General features: G+C 41.0%; 1 protein-coding gene across 1 annotated transcript in view; it reads right to left on the reverse strand.

Annotated features, from left to right (window-relative positions):
* The window catches only part of PHEX (phosphate regulating endopeptidase X-linked), a 103651-nt gene that overhangs the window by 74208 nt on the left and 8142 nt on the right, over positions 1–21301 (reverse strand). Inside the window, exons 4-6 of the mRNA XM_074604917.1 lie at positions 5721–5807; positions 4404–4630; positions 1132–1200 (exon numbers count right to left, since the gene is read on the reverse strand). Of these exons, the coding sequence (XP_074461018.1) occupies positions 1132–1200; positions 4404–4630; positions 5721–5807 (383 nt within the window). The remainder of the gene's footprint in view (positions 1–1131; positions 1201–4403; positions 4631–5720; positions 5808–21301) is intronic.

A 21301-nucleotide genomic window follows, 5' to 3' on the forward strand; every position in this document is an offset into this window, starting at 1 on the left:
AGTATAGAGTTGCTGACAAATCTTGCAGGGATATGGTTAGGAAAGCCAAGGCCAACCTGAAGTTGATTCTGGCAAAGAATGTGAAGACCAATGAGAAAAGGCTCTACAGATACATAACAGCTAAAGGAAGACTAGGGAGAACGTGGATCTGCTGCTAAATGAAGCAGGGTGACAAACAACACTGAAAAGGCCAAGACACTCAATGCTAGCTTTGATTCAGTCTATATTGGTGAGACTGGCCTTCAGGAATCCTAGGGCCCTGAGAGCAGATGGGAAGTCTGGAGCAAGGAGGGCCTGTCCTTAGTGGAAGAGGACCAGATTAGGAACCAGTGGACATAAGTAAATCCAGGGGGTCTGATAGGTTGCATTCATGAGTGTTAAGGGAGTTGGCTGATATCATTGCAAGACCACTCTGGATAATATTTGTAGGGTCATAGCTGTCAGGAGAGGTTCCTAAAGGCTGGAAGATGCCAAGTATCACTCGTATCTTCAAGGAACGCAAGAAGGAAGATCCAGGAAACTACAAGCTGATCAGCCTCATGCCAATCCCTGGGAAGGTGATGAAGAAAATCCTCCTGGAAACTATTTCCAAAGACATGAAGGACAAGGTGATCAGGAGTAGTGAGCACGGATTTATGAAGGAGAAATCACAGTTAACCAGCCTGATAACCTTCTACAATTACATAAATATCTTGGTGGATGAGGGGAGAGCAGTTGTGGTTGTTCACCAAGTTGAAAAAGTACAGGTTAGAGAAGTGCACAGCGAGGTGGATTGAAGATGAGGTTCAGAGGGTTGTGATCAGCAGCACAAAGTCGAGATGGAGGCCAGTCATTAATAGTATACTCCAGAGGTCAACCCTGCTTGAGCGGAGGGATTGGACGAGAAGAACTCCAGAGGGCCCTTACAAGGGGGAAGAAAAGGAGGGGGGACCCCAAATCTTACAAAAATCTTTATTTGAGAAACTTTGCAAGAGCGTTTGTGGTAGTTTTCTCTCAGAAGACATCCTGAAAAATCCAAATCCAAACAAACCACAACCCTTTCTCAGTTTGGAGCTCAAGTGAACAAAAGCAACGATGAAAAAAAACTGAGGGGAAAAATGGTCACTCTGATTTCCAGTTAATAATACTTACAGATTTGGCTTCTGTGGTGTTTTCTAGGTAATCCTCTCGAGATGCAAGAGAGAGGCTTGCTTGGTCAAGCTGTTAAAAATAACAAGAATGACCATTTAATAGGTAAATTCAACAGAATTCAAAGGTAGCCCTATAAGCAACCTTGCAAGAGTTCATGGTTTTCTGGTAATTATGGTAGATGTGTGTAAATGTCTAATACCTAATACACTGCACCAGCCTGAGTTCCACAGGATTTCAAAATGACCAAAGAATGCTGAAAGACATTACCTAAATCACATTACTGTGATCTGGAGAGCCTCAGATGCTCCCTGCAATATCTAAGGACCTACTACAGCAGAGAATCAATAGGTAATAAATCAATACATAGTACAATAGGACTGGGTCTGCAAGATCAAACAGTTGGTGCTGACAACCATTGACCTTTCAGGGGCACAGGAGTCAGCTTGAGACAAACATTAGTCTAGTGTATGGACCAAGTGTCCAATAGGTGCTGGAGCATGTTAACTGCTGTGTATCCATAAAGCACCGTTAGCCTTCTTTCACCGAAAGTGAGGTTACACTTTTGAGATTCACCCTAGACCAGCAGCGATTGCTGTGTTTGGCTTTTTTGAATGGATGTACAGCTGGATACCAGCCACAGAAATAATTGCATACATGCACAGGAAATTGTTATGCCTCCAGTACATTAGCTAAAGATGCCTGATCGGTCCAGGTGGATCTTAGACTTTCACTTATTTTTTTGATCCAAAACATGGATCAAATTTGCTGGCCTACAGTCACCCTAATATTGGAACAAGGTCCTCAAGGTACTTCCTAAATCAGTCCTCAAAGTTTGGTGAGATTTGCACTTAGTCTTTTGAATGAAATGACTACATAGGAGTATTTACATACTGTTTCAAGTTTCTAACTACGCAAAACTCACAGTTTAGAATATATCTTAAAATTACTATGGGAAACTGAGATTTCCCAAAATATTTCAATGCAATAAGGTTGGGTTAAGGTAAGGAAGCCAAAGAGGAAAACATAATTCAACCAGCTTCCAAACTCTGAATAAGATACTGATTGGAGAAGAAACAACACTTTCAATATTCTAAAATTATTATTTTGATGCTGCATTTGTTTTTACAAGATAAATCTAGTGAAGAGAGATTGGATTTATTTATACCATTTCACATAACTCTTTTTTAATCTAAATCCTACACCGTTTATATTTTACGTTTTCTACATTAATAAAAATGACCAAAATAAGTACAATTTAGAAACTAAAATGAACTAATACATGTCACCTTTTCTTCTACTGGCTGATGCTCTCAACCTTTAAAATGTACCATAAACAAATAAAACAAGTCATCCACTAAAAGGAGAGTAGCTGTGGTGCTCAGCACAACTCTCATTCTTTGAAAAACAGTATCACCTTCTTTTTTCAGCATACTGAAGCAAAAAGAGTATACTCTTATGCTTTGCATATGTGCGTCCTGGTAATAGTTAACTTCAGATGATTTGGTCTATTTCAGTTTTGTGACTGTTGTATGAAATGCTCATCCAAATTATCCTGGCTTAAGAGCTAGATTTGACAAACCACTGAAACCAAGAAAGCACAAATATGAGAAATAAACAAAAAAAGTTAACCAACTTCTTCAGCCCTCAAGAAAAAAAAAAGATCATGTTGAATACTGAACAAAGTTTTATTTGGAGTTTCTACTTTTTTTCTGATCCATTCATGATTTTGCAATGCTGAACAAAAGGAATTTTGCAATAGAGCCATTTTCACCAGTAGATTGAAATACTCTGCGATACATCTGCACCCCCGGGAATTTGTTAAAACACAAAGTAGAATACCGGCTGATGGATTCTGCAGATCAAGTTCTTAATCAAATTAACAACAACAAAATACCCTAGGGAATAATATGTTATTCATATCATGTAGTGCTCCAGTTATTTAGATACCTAGTTCTTAGGTGCCACTAAGCATACTGAGTGAAGATACTGCTACATGTAATTCCTTTCCAAGAGACCAGCAATAAGGATAGCCCGGCCCTTCACTGACAGGAGACTTGGACTGAAGTATTATGACGGGAGATACCTAAATATCTCTCCTGATTCTACTTTTTCAGTTTGTTTAAACACATCTCCAGCCAAAGCAATCCTGACGGGATCTGAACAGCATCACAGCAGAATGGCATCTTTAATACAGTGAACTGTTGATCTGCTCTTGACTCAACTATTCAGGAAAATGTCCCAGAGGGGGAAAACTTACCCTTCACTTTTATACCAGTTGAATGCCTCAGTCAAAAGACATTTTAAAAAACTGCTTCAGAATCGACATCCACTCCAGTACTACCACAGTTAACTGTTGTTTGATCCTCAAATACACGTATTCTTGGCTGCATTCCTACAGCTAGCCAAGATGCTAGCAAGGTACGGATCACAGATACTATTTTGGTGTGATGAATGGCATAACTCTCTTCTTTGTCCCTTCTCTCTTGCCATCATAAACTATTTTCTTGTAGCAGCAGAGGGCTGCTCTACTCTGGCCACTCGTTTCTACTTCTTAAACAGCAATGCATTCGACCCAGGAACTCAGTCTCGCCATGGTGACATCTCACAGTAATGCAAGTCTCTCTGGAGTTTTCTCAGACTACAGTGAGGCAACGTTTCTTGGGTCTTTTTCTCGCTGACCTAAACTGTTGTGTAATGCCATGCTCTGTTAACAAAGTGGTAATGCTTTGGTCTAAAAGCAATAGCATTTCAGTCAAAAGGTAAAAATCTGTATTTCAGATTTAGAAGTGTTTGGGATACCTCTGTGTGGTAAGGTGCTGTACGAGCACGAGATAATGTGTTTCCATCTCAAGAAAAATAGCTCAAGTTCAAAATATCTGCTACTAATGCACCATTCTTCATCTTCACAGACAAAAAAAAACATTCTTCACGCAACTGCTGAGTCATAAGCAGCACCCAGAACGCCCTCAGGACTAGATATCCCCCTCTCTCATTTTAACACACAGAAACCCTAGACATTGGTCCACTGGGAACAGATTTTACCTTTTTTTGCCATTTAAAAGGAGAAAATATCCTGTATAGAAATATTTTTCAATGGTGTGTGGTTCCTAGTGGCTTCTACATTCTCACAAATTGGCACCTATGTACATCTGTAAGTCAGTGGATAATAGCAACAATATTCAGGTGTAAACCTTTGGCATGTAAGCACGTTTTTTTGAAAATGAGACCACAAAATACCATGTGAGGTAACCTATTAATATGCTATGTTGTACCTTCAGGATATATCGATTGGAGATTTTGTCATCAGCAGCCACATATAATCGGATGAAGACAGAGTTACTGTATTGACCACGGAGAGTGGCCAAAGCTTGGACTAAGCTAAACCTCCTTTCTGACCACAGCCCTTCAGGTCCGATGTTGGATTCCAGCACAGGCCAGCGGAAGGGTGAATGCCTCAGTATACTTAACAGGGGTTTCACATCGGCTTTTTCAATTTTATCTGAAATGCCAAAGTGTGACAACAGTTACATTCCAGACAATTCAAATCCAGCAGCAGCCACACGAGACACAAAGATTTATCAGCGTTGATCGATTTCTAGGCGAGACGAAACACAACCGATGAAACCCAAAGCCTCTGCTCTGCCTGTGAGCACAGAAGCCCGGGAGTCCATCCCAGTTTATCTGCATCAAGAACAAGAGAGGCAAATCCGTGCTTTTCAAAAAAGACGAAGGCTGGCATTAGGTCCATTAAAAAAAACTTTCCTCCCTTAGAAAGTGGCATAGAAACTTCACTGTTTCTGGGAGGGAGTTATTGCATGTAACCAAAGCTAGAGGGGTCAGTGTCGCGGCACCAAGGCCGCAGGGCAGGCTGCCTCAATTGCTGACATTCAGTCTCAGGGCATGCTGGAAGAAAACTGTGTAGGAAATAAAGTCTGAAAGAGTCAGAAGGACAAAGGGCACCTTGAAGGGCAAAGCCGACTCCCTCCCAACTCATCTTTCACCCATGCAGCTTCAAGAAGGTAGCGATGTGCCCCAACCTAGTTGTACAGCTCTTTACAGCAACATTTACAAGCTCAGGAAAAGCACTCTACAAATATGGCTATAGGGCTCCCCATCCAAACTTGCATGACATGCAGATAATTGGAAGATAAGGAGTCCAGAGTTGTCTATACCCAGCCCTGCGTTTTGATTAAATGGATTTAGAGAAAGGTAGAAGAATGCTGAGCAACGGGCTCTTGAAAGTGTCAGTGTAAGAATTTCATCAGAGGGCTCCTCTGATTTACAAGGCACTACCCCCACACCCCCTGGGGCACGGTTTTGGCATCTCTTTGCAGAGATAAATATCCCTTCACAGTTCCCTGGCAAGCAGAGGTCTCTGTCAAACTGAATTCTTGGGCCTTGGTGTACCTCAGTCTCAACAGCCAGCTTCAGAAACGTGTAGAAGACCCTCTGCATTCGGTTGAATCCAAATCAGCAAAAACTGTGCATCTGCACAAAGCTTCAAAGAGCTCAGCAGAGAGCAAAAAAGCCTGCCTTTATAAACACAGGTAACGCACATGTGTCCCTCTTAAATCAGGCAACTTACTTACTCTCATTCATGCAGGATGCGTAAAGGATCTTGGCCTTCTGTACAGCTTCACTGTCTCGTCTTTTGCTGATGGGTTTCTCAAGCAATGCTGAAGAAACAAATGAAAATCTTTTTCAATGCATCAGAAAATGTAGGAACTGTCTGTTTGCCTGTCTCAGCATTTGCTTTAATCATAGCATTTGTTTAATCAAGGATGAGGTTCCACGTGTATTTTCTTAAGCAGTAACACGGACAAAATTGTACTTTTTTTGATCCCCAACAGAGAAAGATTTTTTTGTTTTGATTTATTTTTAAGAGGACTGATTTAAAGTCAGTTAACAGATACTGCTTATCATTCATCCTCACAAAGAGCCACCCTCAGCAAACGAGGTGACAGGGAACCATGGGGTGGGGGTGGGAACCAATGCACAGGGCAGGGTGTCAGAGATTTTTTCAAGTGGCTCAGCCTCTGGTGCTGGTTCGTTATGAAATCAGGGTCTAACGGAGAAGGCAACGGCATCCCAGGAGCAAGACAGCTGGCATTCACTTTTACCAGCTCTGCTGCTGAAAGAAAGCAGCAGAGAACTGCCCTGTTGTCTGTCAAATGCACACAACCTCAGACTTGTAAATGACACAGGTGGCCAAGTGTCCAACGGCTATTTGAAAAGCTGCACTAGATAGCTCCCTCATGCTATAGGTGCATCAACCTCCTTGGTGCCTGAAAGCCAAACTGGCTTGTCTAAGCTGCCATCTCTCTACATTCCTTGCATTCCTCACATTATGTTACGGAAGTGAAATAGCATGAAAAGTGCATCTGAATCTCATCTGCCTCGAGCCATTTTATCCAAGTTGTAAATCAGCCATGATGCAGCTGCAGATACACGTACTGTAGCTAAATGCAGAGGCAGCTTAGCTGCAGTGAGATCTATCAGCTCAGGTGCAGCACAGCACGAGCATTTCCATGGCCAAGAGAAGCAGGGCAGTGCTTCCACACAGCCCAGAAACAGGGCTAGCAAACCCTCTCTGACCTCACCTGGTTTTGTAAGACCCAAACAGGTCCTGCACACCATTACCTTTTTGTTACTGGGACCACTGGAGAGAGTGGCTTTGCTGGAACCATCCCAAGACCCTCCTGTCGTATGCTCAGCCAGAGCTAAAAAGCCTTGAAAAATTCAAGAGTGCCTTCTCTTGAAGGTCACTGGGGCTTCATAACACCAGCTATGGCAAAACCAAACCGCTCCCACACAGAGCTTTATCACAGAATAGAATCATAGAATGATTTGGGTTAGAAGGGACCTTAAAGATCATCTAGTTCCAACCCCCCTGCCATGGGCAGGGACACCTCCCACTAGACCAGGCTGCTCAAAGCCCCATCCAGCCTGGCCTTGAACACTTCCAGGGATGGGGCATCCACAGCTTCTCTGGGCAACCTGTTCCAGTGCCTCACCACCCTCACAGTAAAGAATTTCTTCCCAATGTCTAATCTAAATCTCTCCTTTTCCAGTTTAAAACCATTAGCCCTCATCCTATCGCTCCACTCCCTGACAAAGAGTCCCTCCGCATCCTTCCTGTAGGCCCCCTTTAGGTACTGGTGTGACACCTTTGTCAGGTGTCAATGCAGCATTCTTCTCTGCCAGTGGTGGCTGGGGTGATGTGGAGTACTGAAGAGGTGCTGCTCCTGCCATCCAAGAGCAGCACCCGCCTGCAAACGGGAGGCTGCTGCTCGCTCTCCAGCCCCTGCCCTTTCCAGCACATCACCAGAGTCCTCTCTCCAATGTCACCTCTCACAGGAGGCCAAAGTCCAGCCGGGTGGTACCACTAGATTTTGTAGCTGAGAATGGTCTGGGTTTGCACTGTTCCACTCAGTGTTAGGAGCTCACTGACAGACATAGGATTGGAAAACTTGTTTTCCAGGATTTCCCTAGAACCTTGAAGAACCTGCTATGCCACATCTCTCAGATATTCCCCACCTGTGCTCATGTGAGTACTCAGGGGACCATACTGCTGACCTCAAAGTGTTTATTAGTCAAAGAATACCTTAGTGATGAGCAAATGTCACTTGTTCGCTCCTTCCAATCCCTTTTCTCCTTAAAAAAAAAAAACCCAACCCAAAACAACAACAACAAAACAAGCAAACAAAAAAACCCAAACAAACAAACAAAAAAAACCCAACTCGTTTGCTTGGATCCTTGAGAGATGTAATGAGATCATTCCTTTTTAGTTCTGGATAAGATTTTCCCTAAAATTACTGCTGGACAGGATTCCGAATAGCTTTAGCTTCAAATCCTCAAATTGTTAATATTTCTCAGCTTGTTAAATAAAATATAATGCCAATCATTGACACATATCTTCACTTTGCACAGTTCTTAGCAGAATAATCAGACCTGTTCATGTTTTAAGAATGGCATTTTAAAAGCAACTATAAACGAAACCTACACAAAGCTAAGGAGGAAGAAATGCACTCCTACTAAAGCCATTGCAATAACTTCTGTTCCTTGCCAGTGAGCTGCACAGCCATGAAATTTTGAAGCTAATAAAATTCAATGGCTAAAGCCTAGCTAAAGCTCAGGAGAGATATAGAGGATGAGATCCAATAAAATAAAATCAACTCTAGGAATACACCTGCATAAAATCCTGTTAAAATCAGACCTTGTGTTTTCCCATCAAGCCATCTCATTATGCAACAGAAGGAAGCTGTAACACTCCCTGCACTGTTGCAAAGAATAAGATGGGGTAGATGTTGCCAGTTCGCTCAGAATTCATTTATGAAGAAAATTCTTGGTTCTGATGACGTAAAATCCAGTGATCAAACATGAAATCCTTAACAAGATAGTGGAATCGTGCGGATGCTGAAATAGGTGATGTGATCCATGAGTGCTCTTTAGGCTATAGAGGTTCCTCAGCCTTAGCCTCAAGCTTTCAGAACAATTTAGAAGCTCAAACCTGGAGCACTGGTCACATCCACTTGAATTCTACATTAGGTAGTATAAAATCTAAATGCAAGGCTTAGAAATTTGCTTCTTATTTAACTCACAAATACGTATGGATTTTACATGCCCCTAAATATTTAAATTCTTCTTTAAGAACAGGAGAAAAAAAAGTCAAGAATCGATGCTTACTAATCAAAAACATGGGTAATCAACTAGTCTATCTACAGGTTGCTGTATCTACGGAAAGAAAGTCAATGGAGACACATCAAGCTATCTTCAAATTAGTAGTGTCAGGTCCTGTTAGTAGCCTGGCCATAGTAGCAGGCTGCGACAGCCCCCCTCCTGCACTGAGCTTATCTAATTGTGTGGGTTGGTGCGCGCTGAGCTCTGCAGTGCAGCATTTGAAGGGCTGCAGCTCGGAGCCTCTGCTCTCCGAAGGACCTCCGCAACTTCAACTGACCTGCCTCAGGGCCATTCCGTGCTCTCACTGGCACAGACAGGCTCTCTCTGAACAGTGCTCCATCTCTTGACATGCGACGTGGCATTCCAGGCTCTCGTCTACACTGAGGCAAGTGCCAGCTGGTGACCAACAGAGAGCGCAAATCCAGTCCCTCTGCCAAAATTCAACTCTTTAACTATAGACGCCTGGGACGAGTGTCTTTCCACCTTGAAAATTTTTATTGGCTTCAGATATTTTCTGTTTGGACGTCATAACAAAAGCAAAACTTACGAGGTCTTCAAAAGGATCTGACCCCCAATCAGTTACTGTTCAGCCTGATGAGATGCCCACAGACCTGCTGTTGACTTCCCTACTCTGCCTTTCCAAACTCCCGCTCTTACCCCTCACTAGGGGATTGGGCGTATTTGTGCAAATTCACTGAGAAGTTCAGTCTAATAGTTTTTGCTAAAGTCCAGTGGCTGGAATTGAAAACTGTGGCCAAGTTAGGGAGATCAGGGTTACCAGCGTTTTGACTAAAGCAGCTCACTCAGCCCTAAGAAGGACGTTGAGTTTGTTCTTCTTGCAGCTTTTTTCCTCTCTTTTTGTTACCTCAGTTTTCTTGTTTCAAAATGAAAAGCTCCAACTCCCTAAAGTAATCTTCCATTTTGGACTCCAAACTTTAACTGAATTCCACTTGAATCCATAGACAGTTACAATAGAACAAAAAATATATCCTTTACCAGATTCAGTGACTGTGAAACAAATTGTATCCAGCTTTGATCAGCATCTTTTAGCTTCATCTTTAAATAAGAACGGTTTTTGACCAGAGTAGGAAACAAACAGCACTCCAACGATTTTAAGAAAAAAACCCTTGAAATAATAGTTCATTTGTTAGCTCCAAGGTAAATGTTACAGTGCTAGAGACGGAATAGCAATCTAGCTGAAGAGATTGAAAAACCCTACAACCTAAACTGATTTACAACTCTCTGAAAGAGCACAGGATTATTATTAACAGCAACCACAATTTAACAACTTATTACTGTTACTGATTTATAACACTAGCCTGCTGCAAATGCCAAGCAGAATATCATAGCCAAAAATCACCAGGACAGGCAAAGTGAAGCAGAGTAGCTTAAGCCACCTTGAATATAAAGTCTGTGATCATGTTTCCCCAGCCAAATATAAAGTATGCATTTGAATGGCTGTTCTAGCAAAGCATCTTTTCTTCAGTCATGTCTTTTACGTCTTTCGTTTTCCAATTAATTCCAAAGTCACTCCCTTTGGGATAAAAGGGATCCTGACCTGTGCTACTGATCTCAGCACCTCGTTGTCCATGTTTCCGTATGCACAGGATACCCAGATGCAAGATTTATGTTTCCCTCCACATAAAACTTAGTTATGGCAAGCGTCAAAACCTATTGGTAATTCTGCTCTGCAGCTTGGAAATAACATAAATCATCTCATCAAACAACTACCACTTGCACAGTCAGAAACTGGCTAAAGGTGTTCATGATATCCTAAACTTTCTGAGGTTACAAATTGCTTCATCATTCATTTGCTCTCACCATGGGGCTGAGGGCGGAGAAGTTCCCATCACAAATCAAAGTTCTGGTACTTCTGGCAGCCCAGGTCAGGCAGGGTTGCATCACTGCTCTCCCTGGCTCTTGTGCAAAACACAAGGACTCAGCATTGCCAACAAAAAAACACGCCATAGCTGGGAATAATCCTCACTTGTCTGAATTGTAGATGCTCAGATAGACAGTCAAGGGAACAAAGCCACAGATCGGGGGGGGCGGAGAGCTGGGGTTGGGAAGGGAAGGAAGGAGGTTTATCTTGAGTTGCCTTCAGACGGTGCTTTTCCAGGGCAAGAGGGCTAAAAAAGGCCAGCTTCCTGTGGTTCGCTACCCTACAGTAAATAGCAATCATCTGCTGTTAAAAGTGAGAGCAAGGGACTTTACAAAGTAAGCTTTGCTTGTGTGTGTATTTATTTAACTGCATGCTATTCTGAAGCTGCTAAGAATAATCTTGTGCTAAGTGTTACTTTTAATCTTACTTTCCATTTCTAGCCCCTTGATGATTTTCCAGCCTACTGTCTTACACAGCTTCACTTTGTTTTTCAACCACCGTGTTTTATTTATGGCACTGAGAAATCCTGTACCTTTCCCTCTTCTGACTTGGAGTGCATGAAAAGGGGATTGCAGAGCCAGATTTGAAGGGAAAAGAAACATGCATACCATTAATTCAGGTTAGGAGTATTGATTCAATTTATCAGTGTCCTGATCTGCAGATTGTATACATTCCGTATGCCATCAGACAGTTTTCTACATATACAGTTGAGTTGCATTCCTGAGACCCTATGGGATGCACTAAGCTTAGTTCTTATTCTAGAGAGAAAAATGTAAGTTTTCTCTGCACTTCCCAACCCTAGACATGGAGAATACATTTTACTAGTAAAGATGATAACATTTTTTTCCATTCATTTTTGTCCTTATCCTTTTACAAACATTTGCTGTATGTGGAAAATGCAAACTGAAGTGTTTGCACGTATCTGATGTGATGGCCTGAAATACATTATGATGCTTTGCATCTTGAAGATAAAAAACTGCATGTGCAAATATCCCAGTGGGAATATGCTTGGACTCTAAACAAAACAAAAAAGCTATACGTGAGCCCCAAGGGGACATCCCATTTCCTGGAAAGTTGTAACCCTGGAGGAGTGAAAAGCTAGAAGCAGACAAGTAATTCAGTATGAACTCCCAGGGCAATGCTAGAGCAAACAGCGGTCTTGGACTGCAAAAACAGAGAAGTATCGAAGTGGGGAGATGTTCTTACAGTTGTGGGCTGGTGAGACAGACTGGAACACTACCTGCCCTTTGGCTGTCCATATTTTAAAAACAGTGTTGGACAGCTGGACAGGGTGCAGAAAATCATCACAACCATTTGGGTTTTATTTTGGGTGGAGTGGCTTGAGAAACAGAAGGGGAAAAAGAAGCCATGCATGATTTGTCTCACAAGAAATGGCAGAATGGTGGTGGGATTACAGTATGAAAGCACCTCACCATTAGAAAATGCTTGGTGCCAAAGCCGTCTTTATTCTATTGAAAAAAAGCAGGAAGAAAGCCAACAGTTGGAAGATGAAGACAAATTCAGCAGTGAGAGTGATTAACCACTGGAGCCAAGCAACCAGAGGAGACAGTAGGTTCTCTGCCCCTTAACATCTTCAAGACTTGATGCTTTTTTGGAAGATAAGCTTTAGCCCAATGCGAATTATGTTTTACCCCCATGCAAGCTATTGAATTGCATTACATAGGTAATGCAATTGGCTGTGATACAAGAAAGGTCATAGGAGATAATCTAATGGTTACTCCTGGCATTGCACTCTATACATTTAGGATAAGGATCTCAAGGCACTCTTAGACATGTGGGACCAAGGAGATACAGCTATTATCCATTGTTGCAGATAAAGAAAGCAAGCCACAGAGGATTAATTCCTCCTTATCTAGCTCATGTCAGAATCCTACTGATTGGAACAGTGCCCCTTTATGAGCATAAAGCTTGCTGATCTTGATCCAGCCACTCAAAGAGCTTGGTCCTTTGGAGATAGTGAATGCCCCTCAGTCCCCTTAATGTCAGTGACAGTGGGAGTCGCTCAGCATTGCCCAGATGAAGCTCAGTACTGCAATTGAAAGCAATTTGTAATGTATTGTTTTCAGGAGCAGATCCAGAAAGCAGCCCAAGGGCTTCTCCAAAACCCATGCCTACTCATTCACTGGGCCAAAAGCAGAAGATGCTCTCTCATCAACTATGTCCACAGTAAGGCCCTATCAAAGCCTCATGCGACAGCATGTTCTCCCTTTGGTTTGGGTAGCAGTAGCTAGCAACCAGATACTTGCTCCATGTTGCATGTTTATACGCTTCAGTTTCTTGTACCAAAATGCAGGAGACTCTTCTTGTAGAAAGGGAGTTTCTTTGCAAACGCCTGGTGACAGAGAGGGTGGATTTCTCTTTCAATGCGTGAGCAACAAAGAGTCTGTTCTTCACCATCCCCTCTATAGTGCTATATAGCTATAGGGGTCAGGCTTCTAAATGACGACAAGAATAATTAAAAGAATAATTAAAAGTCACAAGTTTTGTTTCCTTCCCAGGTTAGCACTATTATCTGCTACCTCTGTGAAGAGGCAAAACCTAAGTTATCTTTTGGAAATTTTCAGGAGATCCTCTGATGCCAGCAGCAGGATGTTTTAAGGATGTCCTGTGAGGAATTTCAGCTTAAAAGTAGAGAAAAACCTACTCAGACCTTGTTTTGAGTTTGGCAGTCAAACCAAACACACAACACTTGTGTGCAGAATGTCATTCCCTGAGGTCTCTGAGCCATAAGATAATTATGATTAATCTAGTCCTCATTAAGAATGTCTAACCCTTTAATCCTGTATTTTCTTCACACTAAAGAGCTACGGCAAAAGAGTTCCTAAAAAGCAACCATAACCCCTAAAACCCAAGTAGCCAACTGCACTTGTGCCACTAAGGGTATCTAAGGACTCCAGCTGTGTCCTGAAGGCACTGCCCTTTCTTCAAGCTCCTAGTGCACTGGGTTTAAGAAGTCAAGTTCAGTACAGCTTGCGGAGCAATGATTTGGCCAGGATGCCAGAAGACACACAAAAAAACTTCAGAACCATGCTGCTGTTGCGGAAGTCACAGCTAGACAAATGTACAGTCTTAATTACAGTAATGTGAGCTTACATGTTCCGAGAGTGATTATTTCAGAATGGTTTGGGGTCAGCTGACGTTCATTTTGAGTATCTGGTTTCCAATTCCTTTTTTTCAGAGCCCGAAGTTAAGCAAAGGAGAGCTGGCAGTGGATGGATGAAGGCCTATGAGGGTCACAATGTTCTACCTTAAAATAAAAGCACTGGCCACAGCATCTAAAATTATACACAACACTGTTGTGATCACTTGACCAATGGTAACTTCCCTGTCCTACTACGCGAAAATATGAGTTTAATAGACTGCAACACAAGCAGTCCAGGTTACAAGATCGTTAAAGAAGAAAATCTGACCTATATATTTTTATTCTCATCAGTTTGGAAGCCTAACACCTATAGCTGGAAAAGGGTATATAGGGGAGGGTGAAGAATAAATATAGATAAAAGTTCTAAAAGGAAGTGACAGACTTAACTGACATATTTCAAAGCTGTACATATTTCTTGGGAACAAGAGAAATATAGTCAAGCCAAGGTTATTCTTAGAGTTAAATCCGTTCTCTCAGAGCACTCTCCTGAAAAAGACATGGACATCTCCTGCTGTAAGATGCAACGTTTAATGTTTCAGTCCAGCTTTATCCCTCTTAGCAGGTTTATTGGCACAGGTCAAACCCCCACACTAAAGCACCTGCCCAGCTTCCATTTCAGAGCTGCTTTGCATCTGGAAGCCTCGGGAGAAAAGCAGAGCAAGTTCTCGCCTGCCTGGAAAACACCAGAGAGACAAACTTCAGTGGAGGGCACAGAAGCCTACTTACAGCTCTCTTCTGACACTGGTGTAACCCAACTTCAAATACATAATTTCAAGGCTTGATTAAATTCTTTTATGCCTTTAAAACACAAGTTGTTCTGGGAATTTATCCTACTATGCAATTTTAGTGTGCAGTCCAACTCATTTCCTCTATTAACAGTTGATAGCAATATTTGTGTTTTGAAGCTTCCCTAAAATATGAAATAACCACAATGTATTTATTTCTGTAAACTACCAGTTCTGCTAATTGTTCTGCAGTGCCTCTTGCTAGTTCATGTGTCTGGTGCACAGTCCAACATGTGCGGTCTGCAATCCTTTTTACAAGAAATAAGCTGCAAATGATTGGGTTTTAGGTAAAAGTTTGTTTCCAGGATTCCAAAATAAGAAAATACACTGTTTAAAGATGTAATTTGCACTCCCTCACAAGTAAAAAGACAAACAATGAAAATTTTTCTCACCACTGTAGTTAAATACTTTTTAAAAATACCAGCACCTTACTGACTTTAAGGCTCCTCTTCCTTTTTTGTTCTTGGTGGCTATAAATATTGCTCAGTTCCAGAGGACTGGAAGGGAAGCAGTCAGAGCCTAGTGCACTATAAAAAAAATACTTAAATGCATTTTATAAACACCTATTTTGAAATTTTAATGCATTATGGTCCAGATTTCTCTACTGTTTGCTAAAAATATATCTATATATATGGAAAACCAAACTAGCATCAAAGGCTTGCAAAAATCTTTCTCCGTATGCTTAAAACTATCCTTGCCTAAATAAAGCCTTTCCCTTTGAGTCTAAAATAAAATAAAATAGCGAGTCAATGCACTTTTCTGGTGCTTATAATGTAGCTTTTACATTTTACTGAAGCATATATTATTTCCACTTCCATGTATTTTTTGTTCCCTCCTTCATCAGCCTTCTACTACTTTCTTAACTTTTTTCCTCTCAGTTCCCCATTGTAAATAATCAGGTCACCAGAATCATCTTACTGGAGTACACAAGGACTCAAAATAATCACTCCAAGCAACTTTCATAAAGGCAAACTCCTTCCTCGCACAGGAATATGAAATAATGCAGAGTACTAGACACAACTCAGATTGTCCTAACCACCTGCCACATCGTAGATGCTTCTTTGGAAGGCAGAAACATCCAGGATGCCAATGAATGGGGCTATTGGTCCCTTTTAGAAGGCCTTGTGTTGGCTTACACAGCCTCAGATATGCCTTAAATATAATGGTTTCCACCTTTTCAAACCATTAGCCTTTACAAAAGAAAAACAAACAAAACAAAAACTACCAGTGTATTCTGCAGCTCCAGGAGCTCATTCCTCAGAACTGTCTTTGTGGAGCTGATGCCTTAATCTAGGCCTGCCTTGTTTTGCTAAACTGCATCTCCCCCACCCCTTGTTTTATTTTATTTTGTGCGTTTTGTTGGATTTATTAAAAGGAATTTAATGATTATCAACACACCATTAATCAGTTCTGGCACGCATATTTTGTATTTGATACAATTAATGTCCATCAGCCTGTTTCTTGATGGCAGCGTCCATCTCACCGTGGTCAGACTAGTGACTCTTGAAAATAACCAGCCCATCATTATTAATTCCTCTGACATTCTGATAGAACATTTAATCATTATGAATTAATTTTGCATTAATGAGGATGTAATTAATATGCGTGCTCACAGGAATTAATGAAGATTTAGTAATTAATCAATTCATATAGGTTCTAATTCCCAAGGAACATAAATCAAGTAAATCAAACAAATGTTCCCAAACACCAATTTCATGAAAGGATGCTGTATTTACACAAGTAAACTCAACTGATATACTGGCATTTTAGGGTTCCCCCTCTCCCCTTGAGAAGAAATTCCACAATCCTTTTCTCGAATTTCCATTTTGGCAATATGGAAGGTCTCATGGAAATGGCATTCCAACAGCTGTGCTTACATAAATGCTTCCTAACGCTGCTCAGTGCCCCAATATATAGCACATTTCCTAAATGACAATGCTGTTTGTTTCTAGTTTCAGCATTTTATAAATCCTCTGAGTTTGTATATGAAAAGATAAGCACACCATGTGAGTTCCTCCAAAAGTCAACTAGCATAACTGTACACAAACGGTAACAAACCATCTCATGGGGACGTGAGAGCCTTTGTTCATAAATCTAATTTCAATAATAAATCTTAGTCTTTTGAGCAGTATTCCCCCCTCCCCTACCCTGCCCTTCTAGTCTCCCAGTATTATGCTGTAAGGGATAACACGTGTCATTATAGTATGAGGCACGAGAGTTTAAACTTCACTTATACCAGAAGATTGCAAGATCCCCAATTGTTACAATATAGTTAGACTCCATACTAAATGGCAGCACTGAGCTTTACTTCATTATACTAACGCTTTCAACATATACTTGCATAATTTTTTTTGTTGGTCAGAAAATGGGACATCAGATGTCATGATTACTATGTCTTCCAAGGTATGAATCCTCTTTCTGCAAAATTACCAGTCCAAATTACAGTCATATAGTAATTTTGAAATTCAATACCTGCAGATAGGAACATATCATCCTTCTGCGGGCAACAGCCAAAACAGAGTTTCACTGTAAATCCAGGGGGAATATTGTGCCATGCGTGGAATGGCAGCGTGCCGTAAGCAGGGCTCACAGGAGGATGCCGCTCTGCTCTCCCGACCAGGGAGATACTGTGGGAATCCTGTGGCTCAGTTACTGTGCTGCCTTAAAACCTCATTTAGGAACCAAAATTATCTCCTTTCTATACTCACGGTTTCCCAAAATCACCCATTACAAATACAACTTTCATTTCGAGCCACCACAAAGCCTGAAAAAAGTCCTGGCTTCTCTACCTTTGGCTCAGGTGCTTCGTTTTACAGAAAAGCTATTAACTTGTTGCCCAGAGATATCTACCTGACTTGTGCCATTTATGTTTTTTCTTACATTTAGATGAATAAGCTGTTATAGGAAGGATCTCAACCACTGAAAAGAAATGTCTGCACCATTTAAAAAAATATCCATTTGTAGTAGAAAAGACCAAGCAAAACAGCATTAAGCGCTGTTGCTCTTTGCTGCTATCTTGTTATCCAGGAGCAGCTATCCAACAAGAAGATATTGGAGGCAAAAACATAAATACCCTCTGAGGTTGTTTTTCATAATTACTGATGGTGTTCTCCCTCTACTTGGGGCAGCTCTTAACCAGCTGCCTCTGAAGGAAGATATCACAAAAGATGGGTCAGATAATACAAAAACCTAGGGATGAGTGTCAGCAGCTACATTGCAGATTTCATGTCTGCTTCCAAGCCATCCCAGTGGCCCCAGCCAAGCACCTGTTGAAGGGTGGGAGGAGAAAAGAAACAAGCAGGACAGCAGCCACTCAACACCAACAGAAGCCACTCAGCACCAACTTCTGGATTTGTCTGAAAGGACTGTCCTGTGGTCAAATAGTACAAATTTCCATACGGAGATATTTTTACCTTACTGGTTTTACTTAAAAAAGAATTTGTTTTCTGAAGAAAACCATTGCAGATTATCATGGGAAGAGCTGCCTACACTGCCAAGTTATTTTGTTTGCTGTCTGTCTCATGTTCTTTAAAAACCCACACACCATACCCTCCTAAACGGCCTCCATTTCTTTCTCTTTGCCACATTGGAAATTCCTCACTTTAAACTGACTGGCATTCAGAAAATAGCCACGCTAGAACGCTTAGGACAGCAAATTAGTCTGAAGTAGGTGTCTCACTGGGCCAGGGTCAGTACGGAGACTTAATCTGTAAACTGGTTTCCACAGACATAAATTAAATTTAAAAGGGCTGGCAGACATGTTCACAAATGATTCACATAATTTAAATCAGCTCCTTTGCAGTGCTGAGATTTAGGAATGCTTGCGTAGTTTTGTTGGTTTTTTTTTTTTATTTTAATTTATTGCTTCCTGCTTGGTCACTTGAAAAAAAAAATCACCAAAAAATCCAACCACCAGCTGTATATCATTGTTCTGAAGGCTTCAGAGAAAGGAAAAGAACTGCTTGATTCACAATCAACATTCACCACAGGTAATAGGCACTGATTTACTTGCCTCAGACTTCCAGTTCCGAATTATTCCCAAAAAGCCACTTGCATTTCAATGGCAAGACAACAGTGCTCCTAAACTCTTAATTAAGGTCACCAATCAAAATGGAAAAATTCAGCAGGAACACAAATAGCTTTGCAGGAAACTTTATGGTAAGTGAAAAACATTTATATACTCGCAGAGACATTGCAATCTTGACCTGACATTAGGCTGAAACAGTCGCAGTTTGAGATAGCTTTTGTTTGTACAACAGGTGCCACAGTCAAACCATTTTTTCCATTTTGAAGGACTCCAAGAGCTTCCTTAGAGGCCCATCGGCACAAAAAAAAAAAAAGTAGTTGCTAGTAACCATGGAGAAGCAGGTTTTAACATGCCTGCAATGTATCAACCAATGAAAGGCTGGCTTCAAGTCAGGGACAGTCTGGTCCAACTAGGAATGGTTAACTGGAAGTAGGAGTACCTCAGTCCTCTGCAGGACAGTTTGATAAGGAACCAAGAAATTTTAACCTAAATATTACATGTCCATTACCTGGATCTGGGTCATAACCAAAACCACAAGTCTCTGCTTTTGGCGTATCTTCTGCTATCTACACTTGTCTTCTGTACATTTCTCTACAACACATGAAATCCTGCTGTTGCTGATGTCCAAGGAAAGACCTACCATCGCTTTCACCAGGCCAGAATTTTATCCATTTTGTATAGCGAGGAGATCAAAGTGAGTTACACATGTGGTTTGTGGATTCCTCTGAGACCAGAAAAAGAAATCCAAGTGACCCTCAAACAAAGGATGGTAAAGAAATTAAAGGGGAAATGATGTAATTTTAGTTTGAATCCATCCTAAGACAGCTAGAGAAAGCCATGGGAGCATTATATATACATATACGTATTCCTACCCCATTAAAAACCCAAATCTTACAAAAAATTGGATTTTTAACTACCACATTAAGTTTTGCAAATCTAGAAGACCCCTGAAATGAACGTTTCTTGTCCTGTTCCTTCAATGACAGAGATATGCAGGCAAAAAAATCTACCACCCAGTAGTTCTCAGCTATTTTCCATTGACCCATTGCCATTCCTCTCTTACAGGACCAAAAACCTTCACTGACACAGAAAATGTTCTACCCTTTCTTGAAGCCAATACCTGCATGTCATATGCTCTTGTGTGTCCGCAACCTCAAAAAAAATTAAAAGGAAAAGAAGAAAAGCTTTGCCGTCAAACCTGGTAATACTTAATGCATGGTTCAGTACATTATACTGCTATACCTACCACTTTTTGGTAAGGCAAAACTAATTTTTACGCTTGCCTCCCGTTATCAACTGGAAGATCTTCTTCCGTAGCAATTGCCCCCGAACAAAAAATGCGGCTTCCAGAAGATCGAAGATAGCCTAGTGCAACCAAGGCCATGCACAGGTCTTTGCACAAATACCCCAACTCCCTTTCTGCCTAAGGCTGAGGAACATTCAGGGACCAGAAAACAGATTAGATATTAAAATAATTTATTTTAAGTAACATAATTTTTTAATATATTGCCTGAATAAATACTTCTGTCTATATCACACCATCAAAAAATATCAAATATGAAAAATGTGGCTTTCTGGCCAAGCCATGTTATCACCTTAAGATTAATAGTTTTCTTTAATACGATAAATATTTCAGAACATAGAACTTGCGTAATAATCAGCTCTTTAAAGACTGTGGCTTTTTTAATCTACTCAGTGTCAAACAGGGACATTTACAATGAAGTACGAAGTTCCACTAAGAGTTCTTTAGGAAGGAGAGATTAAATTGACTTCCAAGGTCTGGTCAGCCATACGCATGTTTCTCTGTGCAAGAGTTCATCCCACTAAAACTTTTGATAGCAAGGTTGTGGTCATCCACAAATGAATAGCTCAGCGTCAAGCTAATTTATTGAAGTTACTCAAGTTAAAACACAAACATACACAGAGGCTGAAGTTAACGCCTTGTTATTTCATCTGCCAATGCAGCCATACAACACTTTTTTTTCTTTTCCTTTTTTAATTACCCAGAATATATTTTAGAAAGCTTATTAAGTAAAAAGTTAAGGAGGAGACGACAAATGTTATATTAAATCAACTCCTCTACACCACCCAACGTTTCACATCTTTGTCCCTGTACCATGCATGCCAAGGAGCAGTTTAGGCCTCCTATTAAGTTAGTTATCAGGCACTTCATTACACCTCTTTTTTGATACAGATTTTCCATTAAGCAAATACTTCTCACTTAGAGGTTTCTTTCTTTGCCTTGTATTTTCCTAGCTACGGATTAGCAACTTCTAAAGGGACTGTAGTAAGAAAAACATATAAAAATGTGGCTTAGCATGATGTCCTTGATTAGGCTCTGTAAAAAGAGGAAATTAAGGCTGAGAGTCACAGCTTGCTACTCTATATTCAATTAGGACTGGCTTCTTTGTGGCTGTCGTTCATGCAGGATGTGCAGTTATCTAATACGGCCCGATTCTGGCAGCAGAACAATTAGAGTGCAAAGCATAACTTAAAACAGGCTCAGGCAATATTTTTTCCCTTTGGTTGTGACATCTTCAGCAGACTTAAAACAGCACTCACCAGATCGTATCCTATGCTGAAATTCCACACTCATATTCTGAAACTGAATGCAGCTTTTAAAACACTTCACG

The sequence above is a fragment of the Larus michahellis genome, chromosome 1 (genome assembly GCF_964199755.1).
Source record: "Larus michahellis chromosome 1, bLarMic1.1, whole genome shotgun sequence".
Taxonomy (NCBI): Eukaryota; Metazoa; Chordata; class Aves; order Charadriiformes; family Laridae; genus Larus; species Larus michahellis.